The following is a 23,818-nucleotide window of genomic DNA, read 5'->3' as shown; positions in this document are numbered from 1 at the left end:
TACTTCACTTTACTCCTTCCCTGAGTCAATAATAATCAGAAATGTAGGTTTGTGTACCTAACAATTTTAAGTACAGATTATTTTTATTTTGTGTTTGTGTCTCTCTTTAATGAAATAATTTAAACTCAAGGTTCTTATTACTATTTGGTATACTAAATACTTAATGAACTACTAGTACAAGTGCAGGAAAAAAAAAAGAAACACCTATGTGAGCTTATTAGTTCTTATCTAAATTTCAGTTCATTAGTATAGGAAATAGTTTTAACAAGTAGGAAATTAGTTACTCAGCAATATTCATTTTACCATGAATTAAAAAGATACACATGCTAGAAGTTAGAATGTAGGGAAGCTGTTGTGTGATCTGCTCATAGGGAAGGCACTAAATGTTTTAGTGTTTAGCAAGTTCTACTAATTCTTAACTTCTGTAAGAAGCAAAGAAAACCTAACTTCTCTTACCTCTAAAGTCCACAATCAACTTTAATATCTTATATGATCTACTGATATTTGAAACTGGTATTTCAGCACCATACATCTGACACTACCACCACTATATTACTTGTTTTGTTTATACTGTCTTTCTACTAAGAAGACTAAACTGCTTTTAGATGATGCACAAAACTTAGACATAGAGACCTAAGAGGAAGGTGGACTTACATGAACAAAGTATGTCAATTCTTGAAGATCACTTCAAAAATAACAATGTCAGAAAAATCTGGAACTATTCTATATCTAAGCCATCCTCATGGTGAACGAGAAGGGTCACAAAAAGTGAGCAAGGCAGCACAACCTCACCTGGGAGCAACTATAATCTAGTATTTTTATGTGGGCACTGAGAGCCAGGTCCATGATGTCTACAGGCACATCATCACTATGGGCCAGATTCCACAGGAGGTTCAACACTTTGTGTGCCATCACACCATCTTTATCATCTTCTGCAAGACGACGTATCAGCTCAAGTAGCTTTTCTCGCTGCTTTTTACTTGCATTTGTCCAACTGGCCTAGAAAAAAATTTTTAAATGATATGGAAACAACACATATTTATTGGTCACTGCTTAAAACTGTCACTGGATAAACTATATTCATCAGAAAAACAACACAGCTAAGCACAGCATTATTCAAGTGGTATCTGAGCGATAAGACAGGACAGATTTAAATTCCAGGAAAAACAAAAGAATCTCCATTTACAGTTAAATACCGCAGATCAGAGTTTCTCAACCATGAGTACTACAAACATTCTGGACTGGAAAACTCTTTTTCCAGTTTGGTGGGGGGCTGTCACGTGCACTGTAGGAAGTTTAAAAACACCCCTGGCCTCTACCCCACTAGAAGCCAGTAGCAACTCCTCCTCCTAGCTGTGACAACGAAAAATATCTCCAGATATTGCCAAGCATCTCTGGGAAGCAGAACAGCCTCCTGTTGAAAACTACTGCCTTAGATTCAGTCTGTCATTTGCACCTTTAAAATTATATTAAAAGATGTTAAAGACAACTTGATATACAAAGATTTTCATAATAAATGAAAAAAGCCTTTTATAGAGCAATGTGCATTACACGCATTTAAAAACAGAAGTCTATAACAAAGTCTGTTATTATCCAAGACTTACACAGAACAGAAATGATACAATGCTATTTCAATTTAGAAGACAGAATACTCACTTAAAAACTCTAAAATGGAAAAACAAAAAACAAAAAAACAAACCCTCTCTAAAATGGTACTTTTTAAATGCCCAGTTTATACAATGGGGTATGTGTGCAGGCTGGTGGCATCTGGTGGGTAGAGGTCAGGGATGTTGCTAAACATGAGAAAAGGTGTATGTATAAAGTTGATAATCAGTGTTTATTGGAAAATAAACTGAAATCAACCTAATGGCAAATAGCAGAAGGATGATTAAGTAAATTACAGAGGATCCTTTTAATGGAATTATTACTCAGACATTTACAATGTGATAAATACAGGGTATGTCATAAGTCAACTGGAGTGCATACTTCTAATTCCTCCTAGACGCCTTAAAATTATGAAAGGAATAAGAGAAAGCTGCTAGGAATATAAGACAAGACTGAAATATTAGACTGTATTACAATTAAGAACATTTTAGAGAGAGACCAGCAAACATTATGTGCCTCCTAAAGAAGAGCACATCACCACCTATGATATATTCTAGCAAAACAACAACAAAAAAGGCTCTGTACCATACTTTTGATATACAACAAAGCAATAATCAATCCAGTTTCCTCAACAAATAATTTACAAGGAAAAAGTAAAGACAAAGGGGGGAACTGTAGATTCAAAGAGACTTAGAAGACATATGCAACTGATTACAAACTATGGAGCCTAGCTCAAACAAACTCCAAAAATAAGGTATAATCTGAGGCAACTGAAGTTTCATCACTATTTGAGAATATTAAGGAATTATTAGTTTTTAGGTATGACAACGATATTGTCAAGTTTTTCTTCATGTACTTATCTCTAACAGACATATACTAGAGTCATTAAATATGAAAAGGAGAATCCATTAAGAACATTTGCTCAGGGCTTCCCTGGTGGCGCAGTGGTTAAGAATCCACCTGCTAATGCAGGGGACACGGGTTCGAGCCCTCGTCTGGGAAGATCCCACATGCCATGGAGCAACTAAGCCCGTGCACCACAACTCCTGAGCCTGCGCTCTAGAGCCCGCGAGCCACAACTACTGAGCCCACGTGCCACAACTACTGAAGCCTGCACGCCTAGAGCCCATGCTCCACAAGAGAAGCCACCACAATGAGAAGCCTGCGCACCACAATGAAGAGTAGCCCCCACTTGCCACAACTAGAGAAAGCCCACGCACAGCAACAAAGACCCAACGCAGCCAAATAAATAAATAAAAATTCCTTCCTTAAAAAAATAAATATTTGTTCATCCAAAGCCACCATAAGGTGAGTAAAAAAAAAAAAAAAAACAACCACCACAATTTGCAACACCTGAACTGATAAAGATGACTAGCGTTCAGAATACGTCAAGAATTCCTAAGAACCAATACGTACAAACAACTCAAAAGGGAAAAATTAGGCAAAAGACTTGAACAGGCTTTTCACACACACACATAAAAGGAGAATAGAAACATATGAAAAGATGTTCAACTTCATTAGTGATCAAGGATATAAAAACCAATACGACAATGAAGTAACATTTCATACCAAGCAGACTGTCAAAACTCCCAAATTCTGACAAAAACAAGTGCTGGCAAGGATGTGAAAATCTCAATGGGACTGTAAACTGGTATAACCACTTTGAAGAACGAAGACCTAATTAGAACTCAAACATTGAAAAACTAGACCAGCTAGACCAGGCAAGTACATAAGTCTAATCAATAAGCTTTGAGATCATTTGGTTGCACTCTATAAAGAACTGCAAAGTGACCTGGACTTCATGCTTCTTTTGAATCATCTTTAGTAGAAAGTTTCAAGACACACTCCATAAGAACGTTAGTTTTACCAACACCTCAAAAAACAGTGCTTGTTACCAAATAGTAAGTGCTCAATAAACATCTATTAATCCAAAGGGGGGGAGCATAGATGATGGAATTATTTTTATATTTAGACTATTATTGTATTTAGACCACTCTTAGAAGAGGGGGTGGAGGGTCCAGAGAATGTAATAACAATCAACCTCTTCTTTCTCCTCCCATCATGGCCATCACTGGTCATGTACCATCATTTCATAAGTCATCTCAAAATTAAAAATGAATGGCAATTAACTTTAGAGTACCCCACCGTAACTGATTCTGTTATTTCCTTAGCTGCTTTTGTTGTACTTCAAACTTAATTTTTCCATAAGGCAGTGATTTACAACTTTAATGTACTTAAGATTCATCTGAGAATCTTGCTTAAAATACAGACTCCCAGGCCCCATTCCTAGCAACTCAGAGTTAATTGGTCTTAGGTAGAAGCCAGTAATTGGTATTATTTTTTCTTCAATTGTGAAATACACATCAAGAAAGGTACAAACATACACATTATACTATATAATGTGAACACCTATGTAACTATTACCCAGGTCAAATATAATATGGTAAGCAGCACTCCAGAAGCTAGCTGGGTCTATTTCTGAAGTTTATGTTAATGCAATCAAGGTATATGAAATTCTTGTGTGCCTTCATTCCTTTCTTCAACCTTCTCTTTATTAGACTCACTCTTGTGGTTGAGCTGCTCAAATCTGCTCATTCTCATTGGTATGTTTCATTATATGAACATTCCACAATGTATCCATCTTACATAGCAATTTTTAGCTATTATAAATAATTCTGCCACAAATGTTGATGGTGTATACTGGTGTACATATGCATGAATTTCTCTACAGTATACGTTCAGAAGTCAAACCGATTAAGTCATGAAAAATCTTACACTTTTCCAGAAACACCAAACTATTTTCCTAAGTGGTTATAGGAACTTATGTTCCCACCAGCAGTCAGTATAACTGTTATAACTGTTATTTTTAACAAGATACCTTCGTGATCTAATGCCAGTTGTTAACAGAATGCCCCTATGTGAACACTGCCATAACATCTTGTGTTCTTAATCCACAAATTCACCAAACGCTTGGCTTTTACAAACCCAGCACTAGTAACTGGAGAGAGACCACTACACAATATGGCTTTAAAAAGTGCATCATGGCACCAATGCAGATATGACTGTAGGAGCTCTTGGGCTACCTTTTGAATTACATTTCCATTAAGTCCATGAATTACATTTCCAATTCGCCTGTGCATATCACCCCAGACTATTAAGGTATTGGTAGTCCTTGCTGTTGATTCTTTATTTTTCATTGCCACCAACTAATCCTTCCCTGCAGTCCTACAGTTCACTTTAACCTATAATAAAAACACAAACTGCTAGGGGAAAGGAATCCAAATTGACAACTGAATTAAAAAAAAATCCTTATTTATGAGGACTATTATTATAAAAATGAACATCAAGATCTCATTGAAAAAGAAAACAGTGGTCAATTCCTTTACACTAGAAACTGTTTAATGATTTCCATTTAAGTACTTACTGGGTAAGAACCATTCATAGATTTAATGAATTAATTCTATTAAAAATGAAACTGTACTATTATGTTAACTATTACCTTAAAGCAATCAAAAAGATGATCAAGTTGCTCAGGAGAAAAATCCCATGCCAACTTTGCCAGTAGATCATGTACATTCTTCACAATGGCTTCATGCTTCCCCGCCTATTGAAAAACCAAAGAAAATCAGAGCATACTAAAATTTGAACAGCAATAAGTAGCATACACTGTCTGTGGAAAACTATTAATAAAGTATTCCCATCTCCGACTAACTGTGTAACCTAAGAAAATTCCTAATATTTTACATGTTTTAGAACTGCCATCTAAAACCTGACAACTCAATTTCTTGACATACATAGTTAATGTAGACTTTGGGAATTCATGTGAACTTTTATTACAGTTTATTGAATTTAACATGCCAGCTCTAACATTGCAAATAGGAGAATAAGGCCCACCAGTGGTACTGTTTCAAAACTGGAACCTTAAGCACTCAAAGGCAAAACTGAATGCTTTCTTGGTTTCTACAGACTCAATGAACAAAGCTTTGTAATCTAGAACTCATCAATACTTCCTAAGTGATCCATGAATAGAAACTTGTCATTAAGATAATCAAAGGAATCACATAGTTTCTATCTCTGAGACCAAAGATCACTTATCCTTCTAAAAGCTATTAATCTTTCGGATTATTACAGGATTTTATAAATCATCTAGTGATTTAACTTTCCTGACATCGGAGTTCTTTGTTTTCAGTATATGAAGAAACCAATTATGGATGTCTTATACTCTTTCAATAGACATTTCTTATTATTTTACGTTTGCCTCTTATTTAAAACCTACAAATTGCCAACCTTTACCAAATACATACAGTAGATGTTGGAATATTTTTTATTTTAAAAATATTACTGGCCATCTCAAAAGGATTCTTGACAGGACTTCTGTAAACAATAAGCATTTACCTATACTGAAAGTCAAACAGCGTAAGTCTTCATCCCTTTTAACTACAACTACTACCATTTCTTTAGTTTTTAGTACATTTCTTTTACAAACCAAAGAGCCACCATCTTAAATTCCTTACCTGCGCTGCCCAGATATTATCAAGATCTTGTAAGGTCAGGGCCTTTTCTTTGATGACAAAACGAAGAATCTTCTCTAGCTTTTCTACATACTGTGGTTGATGAAGACTATCTCGCAAGACTATGGATAAAATATTGTTCTGCTGTATCCACTCCTAAATAGAATTCAAACACTTGTTTCAAAGCTTCTAAAAATATATACATAAAGTATTGTTCACACTTTTAGCTTCCAGGGTTTTTTTTTTTCTTTCTTTTCTTTTTTTTAAATTGCAGCATGCATGTGGGATTTAGTTCCCCAACCAGGGATCAAACTCGGGCCCCCCTGAATTGGGAGCGCAGTCTTGCCCAATGAACCACCAGGGAAGTCCCTGTTCACACTTTTAAACATTAGCAGGAATTAAAAAACTCAAAATATGGGCTTCCCTGGTGGCACAGTGGTTGAGAGTCCACCTGCCGATGCAGGGGACACAGGTTCATGCCCTGGTCTGGAAAGATCCCACATGCCGCGGAGCGGCTAGGCCCCATGAGCCATGGCCGCTGAGCCTGCGCGTCCGGAGCCTGTGCTCCGCAACGGGAGAGGCCACAACACTGAGAGGCCCGCGTACCGCAAAAAAACAAAAACAAAACAAAAAACAAAACAAAACAACTCAAAATATAATGCACTAATGGAACATGGTTATGTGTTCTTTTGATACAAAATTATGAAAAATCACAATAATTTCATGGAACTTAATTTTGCACATACAGAAATGTTTCCATGAGTTAGAAACAGTGAAATCATTAAAAAGATTTTACTCCAGCATTTACTCAGAAAATTATTATTTAAATGTAGTAATTGGGCTTCCCTGGTGGCGCAGTGGTTAAGAATCCGCTTGCCAAGGCAGGGGACACGGGTTCGCGCCCTGGTCTGGGAAGATCCCACATGCCGCGGAGCAACTAATAAGCCCGTGCGCCACAACTACTGAGCCTGCGCGCCACAAGTACTGAAGCCTGCGCACCTACAGCCGGTGCTCCGCAACAAGAGAAGCCACCGCAATGAGAAGCCCACACACCGCAACAAAGAGTAGACCCCGCTCGCCACAATAGAGAAAGCCCATGCACAGCAACGAAGACCCAACGCAGCCAAAAATAAATAAATAAAATAATTTTAAAATAAATAAATAAATGTAGCGATCACCATGGTTTAGGTATGGTGGGTTATAGGACTTATTTTTGGATCTTTAGATTTTTTTATACCAGTTTTGATTTGGGTGAAAAGGTACTTTTTACTTTTATTTATTAACCAATTACACTATTATTGCTTATCCATTAGCTTTTTAATCTTCTCAGCAATCCTAATGAGGGCTGTATTACCCTATTACAGAAAAGTAAACAGGCTCAGAAGTGTTGGAACCAGAATCTGAATCAAGGCTGAAAGCTACCGAAGTCTGTGTTTCTCTAACACTATGCTATATTGCTCGACAGGTATTTATTTAATATTTAAATCAACAAAAGAAAACTAACTCATGATACAATACAAAGGTAACAGTCCACACTGTATGATTTTACGCTATTCAATTTAATGAGAATAAAAAGTATTTGGCCCCAAAATGTGCTAGAGAAAAGAAGTACACTTCTCAGCTGGTAAAGGCCCTTTTTTACTTCTAATCTATTACAGACAGATATTTTTGTAGAATACCATTAAAATGTGGCAATATGAAATTGCTACAGAAGTTCCTAAACACTCAATGCCATCTGCCGTATTCATCTAGCCTTGGCAACAGCTCAAGGACCAGAACCAGACCTCAGACCACACGGAGTAGCTCTGTGCTCGACTTTCCACAAGGTGAACAGACAAATCAGATACACAAAACTAGATGTCTACCACCTGACCCCCTAACACAGGGCCAATGTGTCTAGGCATCCTCCACATACCTTTTATCACATTCTAATCACTGTTTTCCTATTAAACTGAGGCCTCCTTGAGGTCAAGGACGGTTCTTTTACAGATGTCTCCTCAGTACTGTCAGACAGTATGCACTAAAGTTATTCAACCAATATTTAAGTAGCATTCGTATTCATTTTTAAACTATAATATATGCAAATTATCTAGGGTAAGGTTTCCTAAACCTTCAACATCAAAATGATGTAAATATAAGTGCTTAAGCGAAGTCCTTACAATGATGACAAAACATTAACTCATGTGTATCTTACTCCAATAATTCTATTTCCTATTTTAAAATCTTTAAGTTGAATTCATCAAATGAATAGGCCACTTCATTCAATAGCTACCAGATACTACCCAATCTGTTTCCCAAATCACCTTTATTTACTCAATTTCAACCCCCCACCTGACAAGCTAATAATTATTTCAGAACACCTACATTCAGCAGTAAGCTTATCAAAGATGTGCTAAGCTACCCATTATCATCAAACAATTACATATCACCAAATATACCAAATAATAAACCATGTTATCACAAAAAGTTCTCAGGATTAACAGAATTGTAGATCAATCCAAACACCTCCCAATTTCAAAGTTTACTTTAAAATGTTAACATTACTAACTTTAAGTAGAGCTATTCTGATTTTTGCCTTAGATAGATTCTTATTCATGAAAGTAGAATCAAAGGACTTACTGCCATTCGTTCAGCTGTGAGCCACTCTTCCTCCTCAGGGTTACCATGCCGATGAGTGTAGTATGATACACTAGATATCACCTTATTAACTTCATTAAGTGCATTCATCTTTCCATTAAAAGAAGAAATCTGCAATAATCTGTAAGAGAAATTCAGTGTTAAATACAATTCTAAACATTCACATAAATAATTATTTCAAGAGGTAAATATCTTACCTAAGTATCATTTTTAACCTAAATATTTCTAAATTTTTAACAGTTTCTTCTTGTCCTGGAACCCTTGAAGCTAAATTTTTCAAAGATTTAATAATCATTGAAAGAGCATCATTTTTGGCTTCATTCTTTGCTTCTTTTTTCAGTTCTTCATCAGTTAAGTTTTCTAAAAACTGTGGAACCATTTCGATTACTGGAAGGAAGTACTTTTTCACCGTATGAAGAGTGAGAAACTCATAGCATTGTCCAAATGGTCTGAAACAAGAGAGACAAAAATCTCTTTTAATATTCAATGTCTTACAATTCAACTAGGACTGAACTCAGACTGTACCTATTACTTTAAAACAATCCAGGGACTTCCCTGGTGGTCCAGTGGTTAAGACTCCACACTCCCAATGCAGGGGGTGCGGGTTCAATCCCTGATTGGGGAACTAGATCCTGCATGCTGGAACTAAGAGCCCGCATGCTGCAACCAAAGATCCCACGAGCCGCAACAAAGACCCGGCACAGCCAAATAAATATTTTTTTAAATAATAATAATAAAAAAATAAACCAGAGTAATTTCCTTTAAAAAATAAAAAATCCAAGTTACCAGCTAAAGAGAAGAAACCACATTTGAAAAAAGCAACAATTTTTAATCAAGCAATTAAGTAGCAATTTCTATAATGCACTGAAGATTAATTTTAAAACATAACTTACTTAATAAGGGCTGCAATTATTTGAACATTTAATGCTGATCCATTAATAAAACGATCATGCAAAATCTGAAACCCATTTAAAGTGCCGAATTTGTTGAGAAGATCCACGAGCCAACCCTGCAACAATACAGTTAATAAAAAAGTTAACTTCCTGCTTTTGGGGGGGGGGGGAATGCTATCTGAAGTAATTTCTTGATTGAAACATACTAGAAACAGGAAATTCAATAAAATTATTATGTAAAACCATCTTTGAAAAAAGACACGGAATATTGCATATTGTTCACAGTAATCCTGTCTGTGAGAAAAGCATAAGTAGTAGTATAGATCACTAGGGCACAGTTGTTTGTTTGTAACGATATAGCTGGTGAACAGGAATTAGAAGCCACGCTTCTATCTCAGAGATTCCACCATAGGTGAATACCTTATTATCTGAAGGTCTATTTTAAAACATTTAAGGGGGTAAAAAGACTCTTTAAAAAAAAAAAAAAGATATCTGGTAACCTAAGATACTGTTTGAATTTATTTTTTGTTGTAGTTGTGAATAACTACAAACACCCTAAAACTACAATAATCTTAAAGCCAAAGAAAAACTTATCCCTGGTATTCTATTTTTTGTTCCTAACTAGAACATGCTGGTTGATGCTTTGTTTTGACTCATGTGAATACACCCAGTTCTCATCTTAGAGGTACCACAATACAATAGTAAGAATTATCTTTCAACCTCTTCTCTAAGGGATAGCAAGTAACTCACAAGTACAGTGTAGCTGGGATAGGCAAATTAAAAAGGAATCAAAAGCTTATACGGATAAAAGAATCAAATGTATCTAAAAAGTCACGTACTTAAGACAACGTTTAATTCCTTGCCTTCTTCTAAAAGGCCACATTTTGCAAGTCACTGAGGGAAGAAAAACAAGAGGGGGAAAAAGGGGCACTTTCTCTACTTAAGTCTTAAGCAAAAATAATTTCTACAGCTCTTCAAAAACAAACAAAAAGCAGTGTTCAGGACAAAGGGAAAACGCTAAGTAAAAGGTAACTGCTTTAAAGAGACACTATGGTAGTTTTGATATGATTTTTATGAGACTCTAAATCAATTAAATTCTCAAATAAATCAACTACCATATATTTCTATGTAAGTTCATTATAATGTTTTCCTTTTTATTTGGCCTTAAAAGGCTAAATCAAAACAATTAAAACTCTGATTCTTACAAAGAAATCTGTTGAGATAAAGTCAGATACAAAAGAATTTATGTCAATTTAATTTTCATAAGGTATTTTAAATAGACAAAACTAAACTACAGGGATTATGGACATGTGCTTGAGTCCAGCTATAAAGAAAAGCAAGGAAATGATTTTATTAGTTAGGACATTACTTAACGTTAGGAAGGCCAGAGGGGGCAATGATTGGGAGGGAGTGTGGAAGGGGGCCTCCAGGGAGTGACAATGTACTATTTCTTGACCTGAGTGGGTTACGTGGATGCTCATTTTGCAATAAATCATTAAGCTATTTAAAAAAAAAAAATTAAAAATCTGAGCATTTAATTCACCAGGTCCCTTTTAGCATTCAGCAATTCTAAGAAAGTACATACTTACTATGTAATGTATTTTTATTTCTCCAGTAACTGGAATGAGACAATTAGGCTGATATACTCAACAGTTATGTATATATAACACAGTATATATATGTGCACAAAGTAAAGAATCAGGCTAAAGCTAATCTCATATATTTTCAGCTGCATTGTACACTTATGCAATTAGGAATACTCAAAAATTAATAATACTCAAGAAAAGCTAGGCTTCAAAGAAAGATATTTAAAAATGTCTTCAACCAGAAGCCATCCTAAATCAACTTGTTCTCTTTGAGACTCTTATAGATTACTATTGACCTACAGAGCAAAAAATTAGGTAAAATTTAAAAAAAATACAGGTGTCTTTTAGAGATTGCCATTATTTAAATATTAATTTGATTTACTCAAACAAAAAAAGCCTGAAGTGGCAACAATAGGAACCTTGGGAAATACCAGAAACTCTCAGCTCGCAGTTCAATAAGTTTTGATGACTTCCACTTTTAACAGAATAAACCAAACAATATATATATATGTTCAAATTTTCCTTTTTTTAAAAAATAAGGTCATCAATATTTAAAAAGTCTTCCTAAATTCTAAAGTTTAAAAATTATATATGGTTAATTATTTAATTAAAAGAAGTACAGCTTAGGGATGCATTTTTTAATGTACATTCTGTTTATGCTGGCATAGAAAATTTACATTGGAGAACTTTTACGTTTATGTATACTATATATATTTCATTGATATTTGTAAGTTTTGCTATTTTGCTTTCATTTGTAATTTCTATAGTTTTATGACACATTAGCCAGGCCTTGGTCAAAGAAGTAATCTCCTACTCTACTCTTATTTAAAAGGAAAAATATGCTCTGTTTCATACCAACCCAAATTATGACTATTTCCCAAGAGGCTGGGCAGAAGACAATGGGGACTAACTACATGGAGAAAGCCAAAAATATTTTTAAATTAAAAAAAAATTACAAAATAATGCAAAATCCCTTTAAGAGCAATGTGAAATTACCCTCCTCCATGTTAACAGTAGGTTCAGATCATTTAAAGTTCTATAGCAGAGCAAAACAACTGTAATATTTAACTTTGAAAAGAACAAACCAACACACTTTTGGTGATCGAGGGTCTGGAGAACGAGCAAAGAGTTCATCTTCAGGCAACTGAACATTTGAGGAAACGGATTCACATGGACGTGTACCATTGTAGATATGGAATTTGCAATGAGGATTTAAGGCCATGGAGAGAAGTTCTAGAAGTGGAAACCAGTCTTGGGACAACTTGGCCACACATAGCTCCACCAGGCGATGAGTATTGTTGATAATACACCTCTGTTATATAAAGAATAATTAATGAGATCAAACCATCCCAAACAGAAATATCTTCTGATCTTGATTAATTATCTTTTTTTTTTTTTTGTACGTGGGCCTCTCACTGTTGTGGCCTCTCCCGTTGCGGAGCACAGGCTCCGGACGCGCAGGCTCAGCGGCCATGGCTCATGGACCCAGCCGCTCCACGGCATGTGGGATCTTCCCGGACCGAGACACGAACCCGTGTCCCCTGCATCGGCAGGCGGACTCTCAACCACTGCGCCACCAGGGAAGCCCTTGATTAATTATATCTTAATAATGACCTCTCAATTGTGCTATACCGATCATTTTTGAGTTATGTTTAATTTTACTAATATTGGGATCAAATTTATATATCAAAAAAGAAATGAGCATTTACTTTATAATTTATATAGTACCTAATTTCAAAAGCTATTTGCAATGACTTACAAAATGAAGTAGGCACTGCTCTATGTCCCCAGACGATGCAAATTACCACTGCTTTCTCTATGCAATTTTCTGACTAGAGGCAACAATTCTAAAATCTAAACAATGTATCATCAAATATCCCAGGTGGAGTAGGTTTGCTATCTACGCCTCAATGCAAAAGTCTGATACCACTCCCAAACTTTCCATTCTATACTTAAAAACTTACATGTTGAATTAGAAGATGTTGGTATCTTTATGCTATGGTTATATTTGAGAAATAGTTCACAGGACATAAAAATATGCCCTGCTTCACAATTTATAACCATATTTCCATATTATAAACAAGAACAGAGACTTGGAGTAATTATGGTACTTCAATCTAAAAATGCACATTTCTTATCACTTTTTAAGATCTCTGGAATCTGATTGTATCACATAATCAATGTATAGTGCATTTCCCTAGACTGAAGGTATTTGTAGAGATCTGTCTTGGTTTCTGCCAGTCATCTGGGGACACCACCAACCTGAGACCACTTTAAGTTCCCCACCTGATATTTTTTGTATCACAACTCTGATTTGAATTCAGGCTTCAAAACTGTTTGAATACTAGCTTGTGGTTTAAGCTTTTAAGAGATTTTTCCCCCTCTACCAGGTGCCAAGGTTGAAATGTGCAGGTTTCTTTGGTGTTTCTTTCTGTATGTTAAGTTTATTTCTCTGCATTGACCCTTTGTGTCTCAGATAACAGATTCCCCATCTTGGGTGTTTTCCTTCCTCAGTGGTACATAAAGTGAGTGAGTGGTGCATTTCACAACTGTCGTATTTTCAGTGAAATACGGTCACTTGTCAAAAGTCACAAGGCACTTGAGAACCAAGGAGACAGATTAAACCAATGTTTTCTAACTCTAAATCTCACACTCATTCTAAATGATCATGCTTCTTTCAACAGAAATTATAACTAATAAATTTTTAAAGTTTCTCATTTTAAAATCCTTTAATTAATGGATCAAATATATAACCAAATATACTATATAAGAAAACACACTCATCACTATATAAATCTGATTTTCAAAATTTAAATGAAAGACTCACATGAATTTCAAACTTCCAGCCACTCACTGCCTCGTCTGTAAGGATTTTAGTGAAAGATATTGTTAGCCCATCGCGAAAAAATCGCTGACATGCTTCACTTTTAACATCAAGGCCTAAGAAAAGGAGAGAAAAATTAATGTAAACAAAGTATTTCTCTGGTTGTCTTACAGTGTCCAATTATAAGATAAAAATAATTGTAAAATATTCAGTAACAGCTAACAAATGCCGACTAGATTTGGAACAAAACTCACAGCATTATGTATAAGAGGTCAAAAAGGTAACAGATTCAGAAACAAAAATAATCTTCAATGAATTTCAAAAATACTTAACTGTATAAGAGTACATTAATCCAAGTAATATTAAGATGAATCAAAACTATTTCAAATTATGACACTGGACCGACCTTAAATACAAAATGGTTATGAGTACCACGTGATAGGGGATTTAAATACTTCACAGTATTTTACTCCCTGACAACAAATCTTAAAATTTTTAAAATGACGTTTCTCGGGGACTTCCCTGGTGGCGCAGTGGTTAAGAATCCGCCTGCCAATGCTGGGGACACGGGTACAAGCCCTGGTCCGGGAAGATCCCACATGCCACAGAGCACCTAAGCTCGTGCACCACAACTACTGAGCCCGTGCTCTAAAGCCCGCGAGCCACAACTACTGAGCCCGCGCGCCTAGAGCCTGTGCTCCGCAACAAGAGGAGCCAACCCAATGAGAAGCCCACACACCGCAATGAAGAGTAGCCCCGGCTTGCCGTGACTAGAGAAAGCCCGCGTGCAGCAATGAAGACCCAACGCAGACAAAAATAAATAAAATAAATTTTTTTTAAAAAATGACGTTTCTTAACTATTATTAAAATCTCATTTTGGTTGTACATTATCCATTTGACATCACATACTATTCTCCTATTCTACAGAAGAGTTTCATCGATAAAAGATAAATTATCATCTTCCGTATTAGTCTCTTCCACTGGCTCAACATCTATGCTTCTTTATATCTTTCTTTTAATTTCACCTGATTTCAGAAAGGCAACAGAGCTACATGCCCCCAGACACACAAAATAAACTTTAACTCTTGATGACAAAATGAAAAGCCATTCAGTTTGAACATACGAGTATTATTCGATTTTGGCTGTACAACAGACATGACATTTAAGCCCAGTACTGTAGTTTAAAAAATCTGAACCTTGCTTAAAATTAAAATAAACCATTATCCCAAAGAAATATGGGGAGGAGGAGGGGACTGCATTTCCAATGAATGTCAATGATATTAAATGAAATACCATTGTGTGTTTTTACCTATCACTGTACAGTCAGGACCTAAAACATGTCTAGGACAGAAGCCTTCAAAAATCTGCTGAATTGATGAATAAATGTGTAAATGAACGAAAGAAATCTGAGTGGTGAAAACAATGGTTATCTCATAATGCATTTTCATAGCTCATTAGATTGGTTTTCTAAGATTAGTAAGGTGTAACGACATGTTCCTTAAATGAAGGAGGGTAATTACTCTAAGACAAAGGAAATTTTACCCTTGCCGTGGAATGAGACAGACTTAAGCAAGGTACTAAAGACAATAATTTTTACAACATTTAATTTCAATTGTGATGATTCCTATTGATAATTAGAACACATCCATGGCTACCCTATTTCAGAAATTGAAATGTTATTGCTGTTTATTTTAATCTCCAATGCCTTAAAAATGAGTAGATATTACAATAGTAGCCCTTTGCTAAGAGAATTCAATTGCACCTAAAGAAAACTAGTCACTGAAAAAAAAAATGATTAATTCCAAAATTAAGCTTTTTCTTCTAGACAAGAATAACAGCATGACTCCTTTTAATTGGGTTACTTTTTAAAAAAAAACACAGGACCTCATCTTTCAGGTCTTTTTTTCTTTTAGAGAAAATCCAAACCTTTTCTGTGTATTAAAGAATAATCAACACATAAGCTAAACAGTTTAAATATGAATATATACAAATTTTACGTATAACTTCAGAGAGTTCACAAATATCCTTGAAGGCTGTCCGAAGGATATGAACCCTTGCTCTAGGGACAAATCATAAGCCATAGCAAGAAAACTTAGTTAAATGTTCTAGTCTAGGAATACACAGAAAAAGTCTTCAGGCATGAAGTGAAACTATTAGCTAGTAGCATACATTATGGAAAGCATAAGACCATTTAAACTTACCTTTTTTACTAAGATCAATAGCAGCTTCTAAAAGCACTTCTAATTCCCCTTTCGGCAAAACTGGAACCACCCATCGAGGCCTAAGAGTTTTAATAACATAAAAAGATGTTTATTGGTTGAACACTGAACGAGGCACTATAAATGAGTTACTAATTACAATTACTCACTTAGCGCACCATGAAAATATTAAAATGAAACTAAAATATTAAAACCACAAGGTTGGCAGAACATCTGCTTTGTGGGACTAAGCATCATCTGTTGTCTCTACAAACAAAATTTTTTTAAGGAACTGTCAATCAAAAGATATAGCAATGAGAGAAGGGAAAATAAAATTATTTTAATAACAGAATATAAAACTACTATAATAATCAAGTATCACTAGAATATAAAACTACTATAATAATCAAGTATCACTTAAATGGATACCTATTGTTAGAGTTCATAGGAAAGTGCTCTTTCAGGATTCAGGTTAAAGGAGACATGATGAACCTCTTAGTTGTCGATCCACTTCCTCACAAAGAAGAAAAAATCTAGGTGGCAAATGACTAATTTCTGCCTCAACTTTTCCTGAAGGTTAAGTTAGACATAGGTCTCCAAGTCTTTATGCCTCCACAGGCACCCTCCTCCCTCAAACAACGATGCAGCATACACCCAGGTGGTGCTTTCTCTGCTCCCAGTGCCAGCGGCCCAACCATCTGGGAGTCCATCCTCTTCCCACCCCTTCATCCCTCACTACCACCCAACTTACCCAGTGCTCCAAAAAACCCCATTTTGATAAAAAGTGCTCCATGACCACATAATCTATTAGAAACCAATGTATACCACCCTTTCTCATTGTTTTTATTTACATAAAAAAACATCACTTGTGTTTCTCTCCCCCTGCAGATTTGCTAACATGCAACTTTGCCCTTGAGTGAGCGTAAGAAGTACACTTTATCATCAGCAACCACCAGACAAAAATTGAAAAGTAACAGTACAACTTTTTGCTATGATAACTCTGCTACAAAGAATGGGCAGGGACATTACAACTTTATACAACTGTTTGTTTGTTTGATTAATTCATTATATGCCATTACTACAGGCAACCGCCAAAAGAATCACATTTAATGTGTTCTTTCAAATATACCTTTAAAAACAATGAGTTAAATATATATTAATAGGAAAAATATTTAAAATAAATGAAGTGAGGAAAACAAGTTATAAAGTGGTATTATAGTAAGAATTCCATATTTGTACAGAAAGCAGCACATATGATAATAAACACAAAGACAACCTGGAAGAATGTACACCTTATTGTTAGTAGCAACTTTTGGTTGGGAGGTGTGTATCTACAGAGGAAATTACAAAGAACATTATTGACATAATATATTTCTATGTTTAACAAGATGTACTTACATTATATTACTTATGTAATCAGAATGTTTTTTTAAAAACGCAAAGGGTTTCTATTTCCCCTGACATTATATATGTAATGGTGTTAACTGATTTTTAAAAAGTAAACTTACTAAGGCAAGTAAGTGCCTATAAGTGTATTTTCCTTACTTTTCTTTTGGGGGGTTGGAGGGAGGTGTCACACCTCCCTAGGACTCACTTGTTGAGCTCACAGCCTGGTGAAGACCACAGACATGCAGGATGGTTCCCTGAAACGCTCTTCCCTTATCTTCTTTAAATCTTTTCCTTCCCATACACACAAGTTTAAACTTTCACACTCTCAGAGTCTTACTCCAAATAATCAAAGCATGGGGCGGGGAGGTGGGTGTGGGTGAATGCTTGTACTATGAGTATGAAAATGTATACTCTGAACCACCCCCATGAGATGAAGATCAGGAGAAACAAATAGCTGAGATGGTTAAATGTCTCAAACTAATCAAGGGTTCACAAAGGGGCAGGCTCTGAGGAACTCAATCTTCTTATGACCTGGTTTACCTCAGGGCCATGCAAAAAGTATTAAAGTCATCCAGTAACCCACATGCTAATAAGAAAAAAAACGGGAAATCACACATACGGTTCTACTTCAGTAACACACCAGCTAGGGTGATCATCATTAAACTGAACACTTTATTGACACTGTTACTTCCTTTCATTTTTTAAATCCATTAAGAATCATGGGTTGCAAAGTACTTGGCAATGACTAAGATGTTAAGGCTATTTAAGGAGGCAGTATGGTTACTGGGATATTCCTATCCACTCTTCCTCTTTTCTTAGTACTAATCACTGAGCTGAAATACTTTTGTTTTTCCTGTGTATGACACACATTAAAAAGCAAAACAAAATCAACTCACCTATTGATCATGTCATCCAACTTTGCCAGGTCAGTATGTGGAAATGCAGGTTCCTCATCTTCAAGCTGTGGTGGGGCATCAACTTGACCTTGTTCATCTGGGGGAGTTGCCGGGGAATTTTCATTGGAAGAATCAGGTGATGAAGTCTTAATTAAATTCAAACACCAACACAGATTAGGGGGAAATAATGTAAGCTTTTAAAGAAGATATGATCATTGTAAGTTTATGATGTTTCAGGCAGTCTCTGTGCTACTATGCTTTAAAATAATTTCATTTAATCCTCAAGAGCCTAAGGAAGTATTCTTCTGCCACTTAACAGATGAAAAAAACAAACTCAGACAATAAGTAATTAGCCCTAGGTCACAGAGCTCCAATTCTGTGGTCAGGATCTGAATCCAGGTCTAATTCTAAAGTTTGAGTTCTTATCCACAGTGTATACTGCTTCTCCGCCTACATTTCCCATTATATGAGCCCTTCATGATAGAAATTATTGTACACATTTTACAGATTAAAAAGTTTCTGATATAACATGTATTTTTCATTCTGAAGAGAAAAAATAGATTTTATTCCACAATTCCCCTAGTCTCCAACTATTATCCAAATAATTATTAAAACTTCATTGTGGTTTCTAAATAAGTCACACCATTTTCAACTAATAAGGCTCATTTTATTCTTTCATTCTTCATTCTTTGTGCTTCTTTTTCTTTCCCCCCATACTTTAGCTGTGTACAATATTTCCACAATTAAGTGAATGAACTTTTATGACCCTTATTAATTTTGAAAGCAGATAGTATTTTTCTCTTTCAAATTGAGACTAATCTAAATTTTAAGCTGACTTTTACTCGTATATTCTTGAATTTTCTACCCACTGTAGGTTGATGGCCCTTTTAAAGAAGGCCCCTTTCCCTATCATTTTAGCATTTATTGAACAGGTGCATAAATAAGTACTTGTATTGAAGACAGGTGGGTATACCACCATTAATATATTCTACTTACAAAGTTTATATATGAACTCAGAGCCAATTTGCAAGTAAATAGCAAACTTTTACTTAAGATGGCGAACACTACGCAGGTGCTATAGGGCTAGTTTCAAGGCAAAAATCTGTAGAACAGAATTCAAGTTTTTTCAGAAGCCCAATAAAAATATTTGCATTTCAAGTATGTAACTTAGGAAGTCTGCTTCATTACTTTTTTAAAAGGCCCATTTCCCCTGGTATATATGTATTATATACATGCTCACAGAAATCCTAAAGACAAAAATAACAATTAAGATACCCGCAATACCACACCAACAGATAAGCACCAATGACATTTTCAGTTATTTCCTTGCAGTTTTTCTTCTATGTGACCCCCCCAAAATCCTGTCTATATATATGTATAAATTTTCAATAAAATTGGGATTATACTTAAGTCTGTGTCCTTTTCCATTCAACATTTGAGTATTTTCCCACATCATAAACAATCTTTTTTAAAGAGCTGATTAATGGCCACATAGTATTAATTAAACAAAATTAAGGGACATTTAGCATTCTGCAATTTTTATTGCTAACATAAAACAAAACTATACTGAATCTTTTATATATAAATCTTTGTGTTGAACTTCAATTTTTCCTTAGGACAGAACCCTGGAAATATAATTACTACAACAACAGTATAAATTTTTTCTTTTAGGGCTACTGACATATATTTTACTAAATTCCATTCCAGAAAGTCTGCACCCTCCCATGAACATCTCCCAAGATTGTTCATCCCATAGGGCCTTTGCCAAGGCTGTTTCATTTGTCACTGGGCTTTACTATTATATATACTAGAGCCTAAAATTCTCTCCTATGGGAACACTCTTTTAAAAACTATTATAGATTAAGTGAAAAATCTGATTGGTTTTAGAAATTCCCTTTATGCCAATATGAAAAAGCATTTTCAAAGTAAGCCGTAAGTTGGGTAGTGATTAATGCTATGGTTGCTTCCTGTTGGTCCAGTAAGTGTCAAATCTTCTGAAATAACTAAAATCCTAACATTAAAAAGTAGAGAATAAGAAAGTGAAAGAGGGATTCTACAGATAGTTAAGAATGCAATTTGTGGGAATTCCCTGGCGGTCCAGTGGTTAGGACTCCATGCTCTCACTGAGGGCCCGGGTTCATTCCCTGGTTGGGGAACTAAGTTCCCACAAGCCGAGTGGCGCGTGCCCCCTCCACCAAAAGAATGCAATTTGTTTGTTCCTTTTTTTCTTTTAATTATCATTCATCCTCAAAAATGTAAAGAGCTATTTAAAGGAAGAGGACATAATGCAGATACATAATATTAAGCTGAGTATCACAAACCTAAGAGCTCTTAGAATTATCAAGTACACCTTAAAATAAAAGTAAGGTTAGAGGTTTAATTTCTGTCTAAAGCCATGCAAACCACAAACACTGCAGAAGATGTTAAAAGTCCATGCACGATGCAGGTATGAAACAGAAGAGAGCAAGATACTGGAACTCAAGCTACAAGCTCCTGGTTTAAAAATATAAATCTCTGGCATCCAACACAAACTTTAGACTATGTTTAAAGAAACATGAGTACTGGCTAACAAATTTATGACACAGGAAAGACTTAACAACTCTGTCCAAGACTCGTGGCCATATTCTTAAGTATTACATGTCCCAAAAGTGGGAACTGGAGAGGAAAAGGAATAAAGTTGACATTTATTTGGAAAAAAAAAAAAAACATTAAAACCTGACTTGCTCACTTCTCTAAAATGGCAGAGGGAGAGGATGAAAGGGGGGAAGGGGGGAGGGAGGGAAAGTGCACCAGTGCACCAGCGCACGCGCGCACACACACACGCAGCTCTTTCCTATCATACCTGTAAGAGAGAGAATACGTAATCTATAATAGCTGGACAATAAGAACTTAACCACAAATGACAAATGTAAGTACTCTACAATAACAGTACTTTTGCCTAAAAACTTACCCATACAGAATTCTACACAAACATGTACCAACTGTAAGCAGCAAGTTTGTGATTCACATGCATGCACCTCAGCTACAAATTCACCTCTAAGTGCTGTTTGAGCCGCATATCACAAGTTTTAATGTTTGTCTTATGTGGTTTAATATGTCCCAGTATAAAATTACATACAATAGAAAGCTGAAAATTAATTATCTAAACTTACATTTCAAGAAATGAGAAAAAGAACAGCAATCCAAACCCAAAAGAAGTTAAGGGAACAAGAAGTAAGAGTTAAAAGCATGTAAGTGGGGGCTTCCCTGGTGGCGCAGCGGTTGAGAGTCCGCCTGCTGATGCAGGGGACACGGGTTCGTGCCCCGGTCCGGGAAGATCCCACATGCCGCGGAGTGGCTGGGCCCGTGAGCCATGGCCGCTGAGCCTGCGCGTCTGGAGCCTGTGCTCCGCAACGGGAGAGGCCACAACAGTGAGAGGCCCGCGCACCACAAAAAAAAAAAAAAAAAAAAAAAAAAGCATGTAAGTGGGAAGGGCTAAGAGAGTTAAAGCCAAAAATTAGTTTGGGGGAAGGTTTGATGCAATTGATAAATCCTTTAGGAAAGAGTAATCAGGAGAGAGAACACAAATTAGCAGGATCAGAGATGAAAAAGGAGATGTTACCACAGGCCCTAAGACATTAAAAAGATAACAAAAAAGGATATTATAAAGTTTTACTCCAATAATTTGACAATCTAGATGAAGTGGACAAATTCCTTGAAAAACACATTACCAAAATCCACCAGAAAAACAAAAAAATCAGAAAATCCCCCTATTTAAAAAAAAAAAGCTGGATCTGCAATTACAACCGTTCCACAAATAAAGCCCCAGGCCAGATGCTTTCACCAGTAAAATCTAAATAATTAATGAAGAAATAACTGAAGTCTTATACAAATTCATCCAGAGAATAGAAGAAGAAAGAATATTATGAGTTTTGAGGCCAGCATAAAAATCTAGATACCAAAATCTATTTTAAGCTCTTTGCAAACATTATTTCATTTGATCCTCTTAATGATCCTATGAAGTAGTTACACTATTATTATCCTTATTTTATAGCTAAAAAACTGAGGTGTAAAGGTCATATAATTTACCCAAAGTCATAAAGCTAGCATGGTGCAAAGCTAAAATTTGAACACAAGCAATATGACTTGAGTCCATACTCTAACCATAGGCTACATCAAATGATTTAATGCTTTGCTCTGGAACTGACACAGGGCTTAAATACTTGATTTTAATGATTACTGATAGTGTGAGACACCAGGGAAAAAAAAGCGGGGGGGGGGAGACCTGCATACCCAAGCATCACCATCTATAGCACTTGAGTTTCTTGTTACTATGTAAGACCTATGTTTATATTTCTTAAAATAACAGTTTTATGGTTACTTCACAAATTATTCAGAACATGCTCCATTATTTAATATCCCATAATAGACACACCAATGTAGCTTTAACTAGTATCTTAAACATCCTACCTGATTCTGTTGGAGGGGGGGCTGAGACTGTCCATCAGGAGCCTGGCCCTGGCTGTCATTCCCTCCTACTGGAGAGCCACGAGTCGTGGCTGTCATACTCGACACAGGGCAGATCTTTGCAATTTTGTCTGCTTATGTAGTTGTCTTGAAAAAAGAAATTATAGTCCACTTATAGAAGATGAAGTACCAGCATTTGTCAGTCTTAAAAAGCTCCAATTCAAGAATAAACCATCTTGCAGAGACCATTGCATAACCTACAAGTAGAAGAAAAAAAGCACATTGTTTTAGACATAAAAAACATGAACTAAGGAATTGTTCGAATTTAATATTACCAGTGAATCTAGTCAGGAGAAAGTGGCTATATAAATGAGAGAGAGGACAAAGCTGAAAAGTTTCATTAATACTATATTTAACTTAATAAACTGATAAAATAGTACATCAGCAGTTATGTCAAGAAAACATACAAGTATAGCTTTATAATATTTCAGTTTCTTCCTGGGATTCCAAAGACATTATCAAGGTATTCACTTAGTTGTCATTTCAATTCAATTATGGAGTGGCAAAACTGTCTTCAATTTGCCAATGCCTTGAATATACACATTCCTACAATGTATTTAAGACATAAACCAAGTAATAAAATCTGACTGTTAACTGTATACTACTCCTCCAATACGACCTATTTTGTCAAATGACCTTGACTCTCCCCTTTTGGGAAGGTTTTGGCCACAGGCACTCCCAGAGCCATGACAGGGCTACAGACCCAAACTGTTTAACAATGGAATTCCTCTTTGCGGAAATCTAGCAAAGGTGTATAGAGGAATACCACCAAA

At 35.7% G+C, this 23,818-nt stretch overlaps 1 protein-coding gene across 5 annotated transcripts in view; it reads right to left on the bottom strand.

The window, feature by feature from the left end:
• Positions 1–23,084, bottom strand: part of USP9X (ubiquitin specific peptidase 9 X-linked) — a 91,790-nt gene extending 68,706 nt beyond the window's left edge. For all 5 annotated transcript variants that reach the window (XM_065901193.1, XM_065901194.1, XM_065901195.1 and 2 more), the window contains exons 1-11: positions 22,989–23,084; positions 18,540–18,685; positions 16,258–16,337; positions 14,060–14,172; positions 12,326–12,544; positions 9,647–9,762; positions 8,951–9,202; positions 8,736–8,874; positions 6,120–6,272; positions 5,105–5,209; positions 793–999 (exon numbers count right to left, since the gene is read on the bottom strand). In XM_065901193.1, coding sequence (XP_065757265.1) covers positions 793–999; positions 5,105–5,209; positions 6,120–6,272; positions 8,736–8,874; positions 8,951–9,202; positions 9,647–9,762; positions 12,326–12,544; positions 14,060–14,172; positions 16,258–16,337; positions 18,540–18,685; positions 22,989–23,084 — 1,626 coding nt within the window. The remainder of the gene's footprint in view (positions 1–792; positions 1,000–5,104; positions 5,210–6,119; positions 6,273–8,735; positions 8,875–8,950; positions 9,203–9,646; positions 9,763–12,325; positions 12,545–14,059; positions 14,173–16,257; positions 16,338–18,539; positions 18,686–22,988) is intronic.
• Positions 23,085–23,818: the final 734 nt, after the last annotated feature.

The sequence above is a fragment of the Phocoena phocoena genome, chromosome X, assembly GCF_963924675.1.
Source record: "Phocoena phocoena chromosome X, mPhoPho1.1, whole genome shotgun sequence".
NCBI classification, from domain to species: domain Eukaryota; kingdom Metazoa; phylum Chordata; class Mammalia; order Artiodactyla; family Phocoenidae; genus Phocoena; species Phocoena phocoena.
This window is presented reverse-complemented; position numbering and strand designations above follow the sequence as displayed.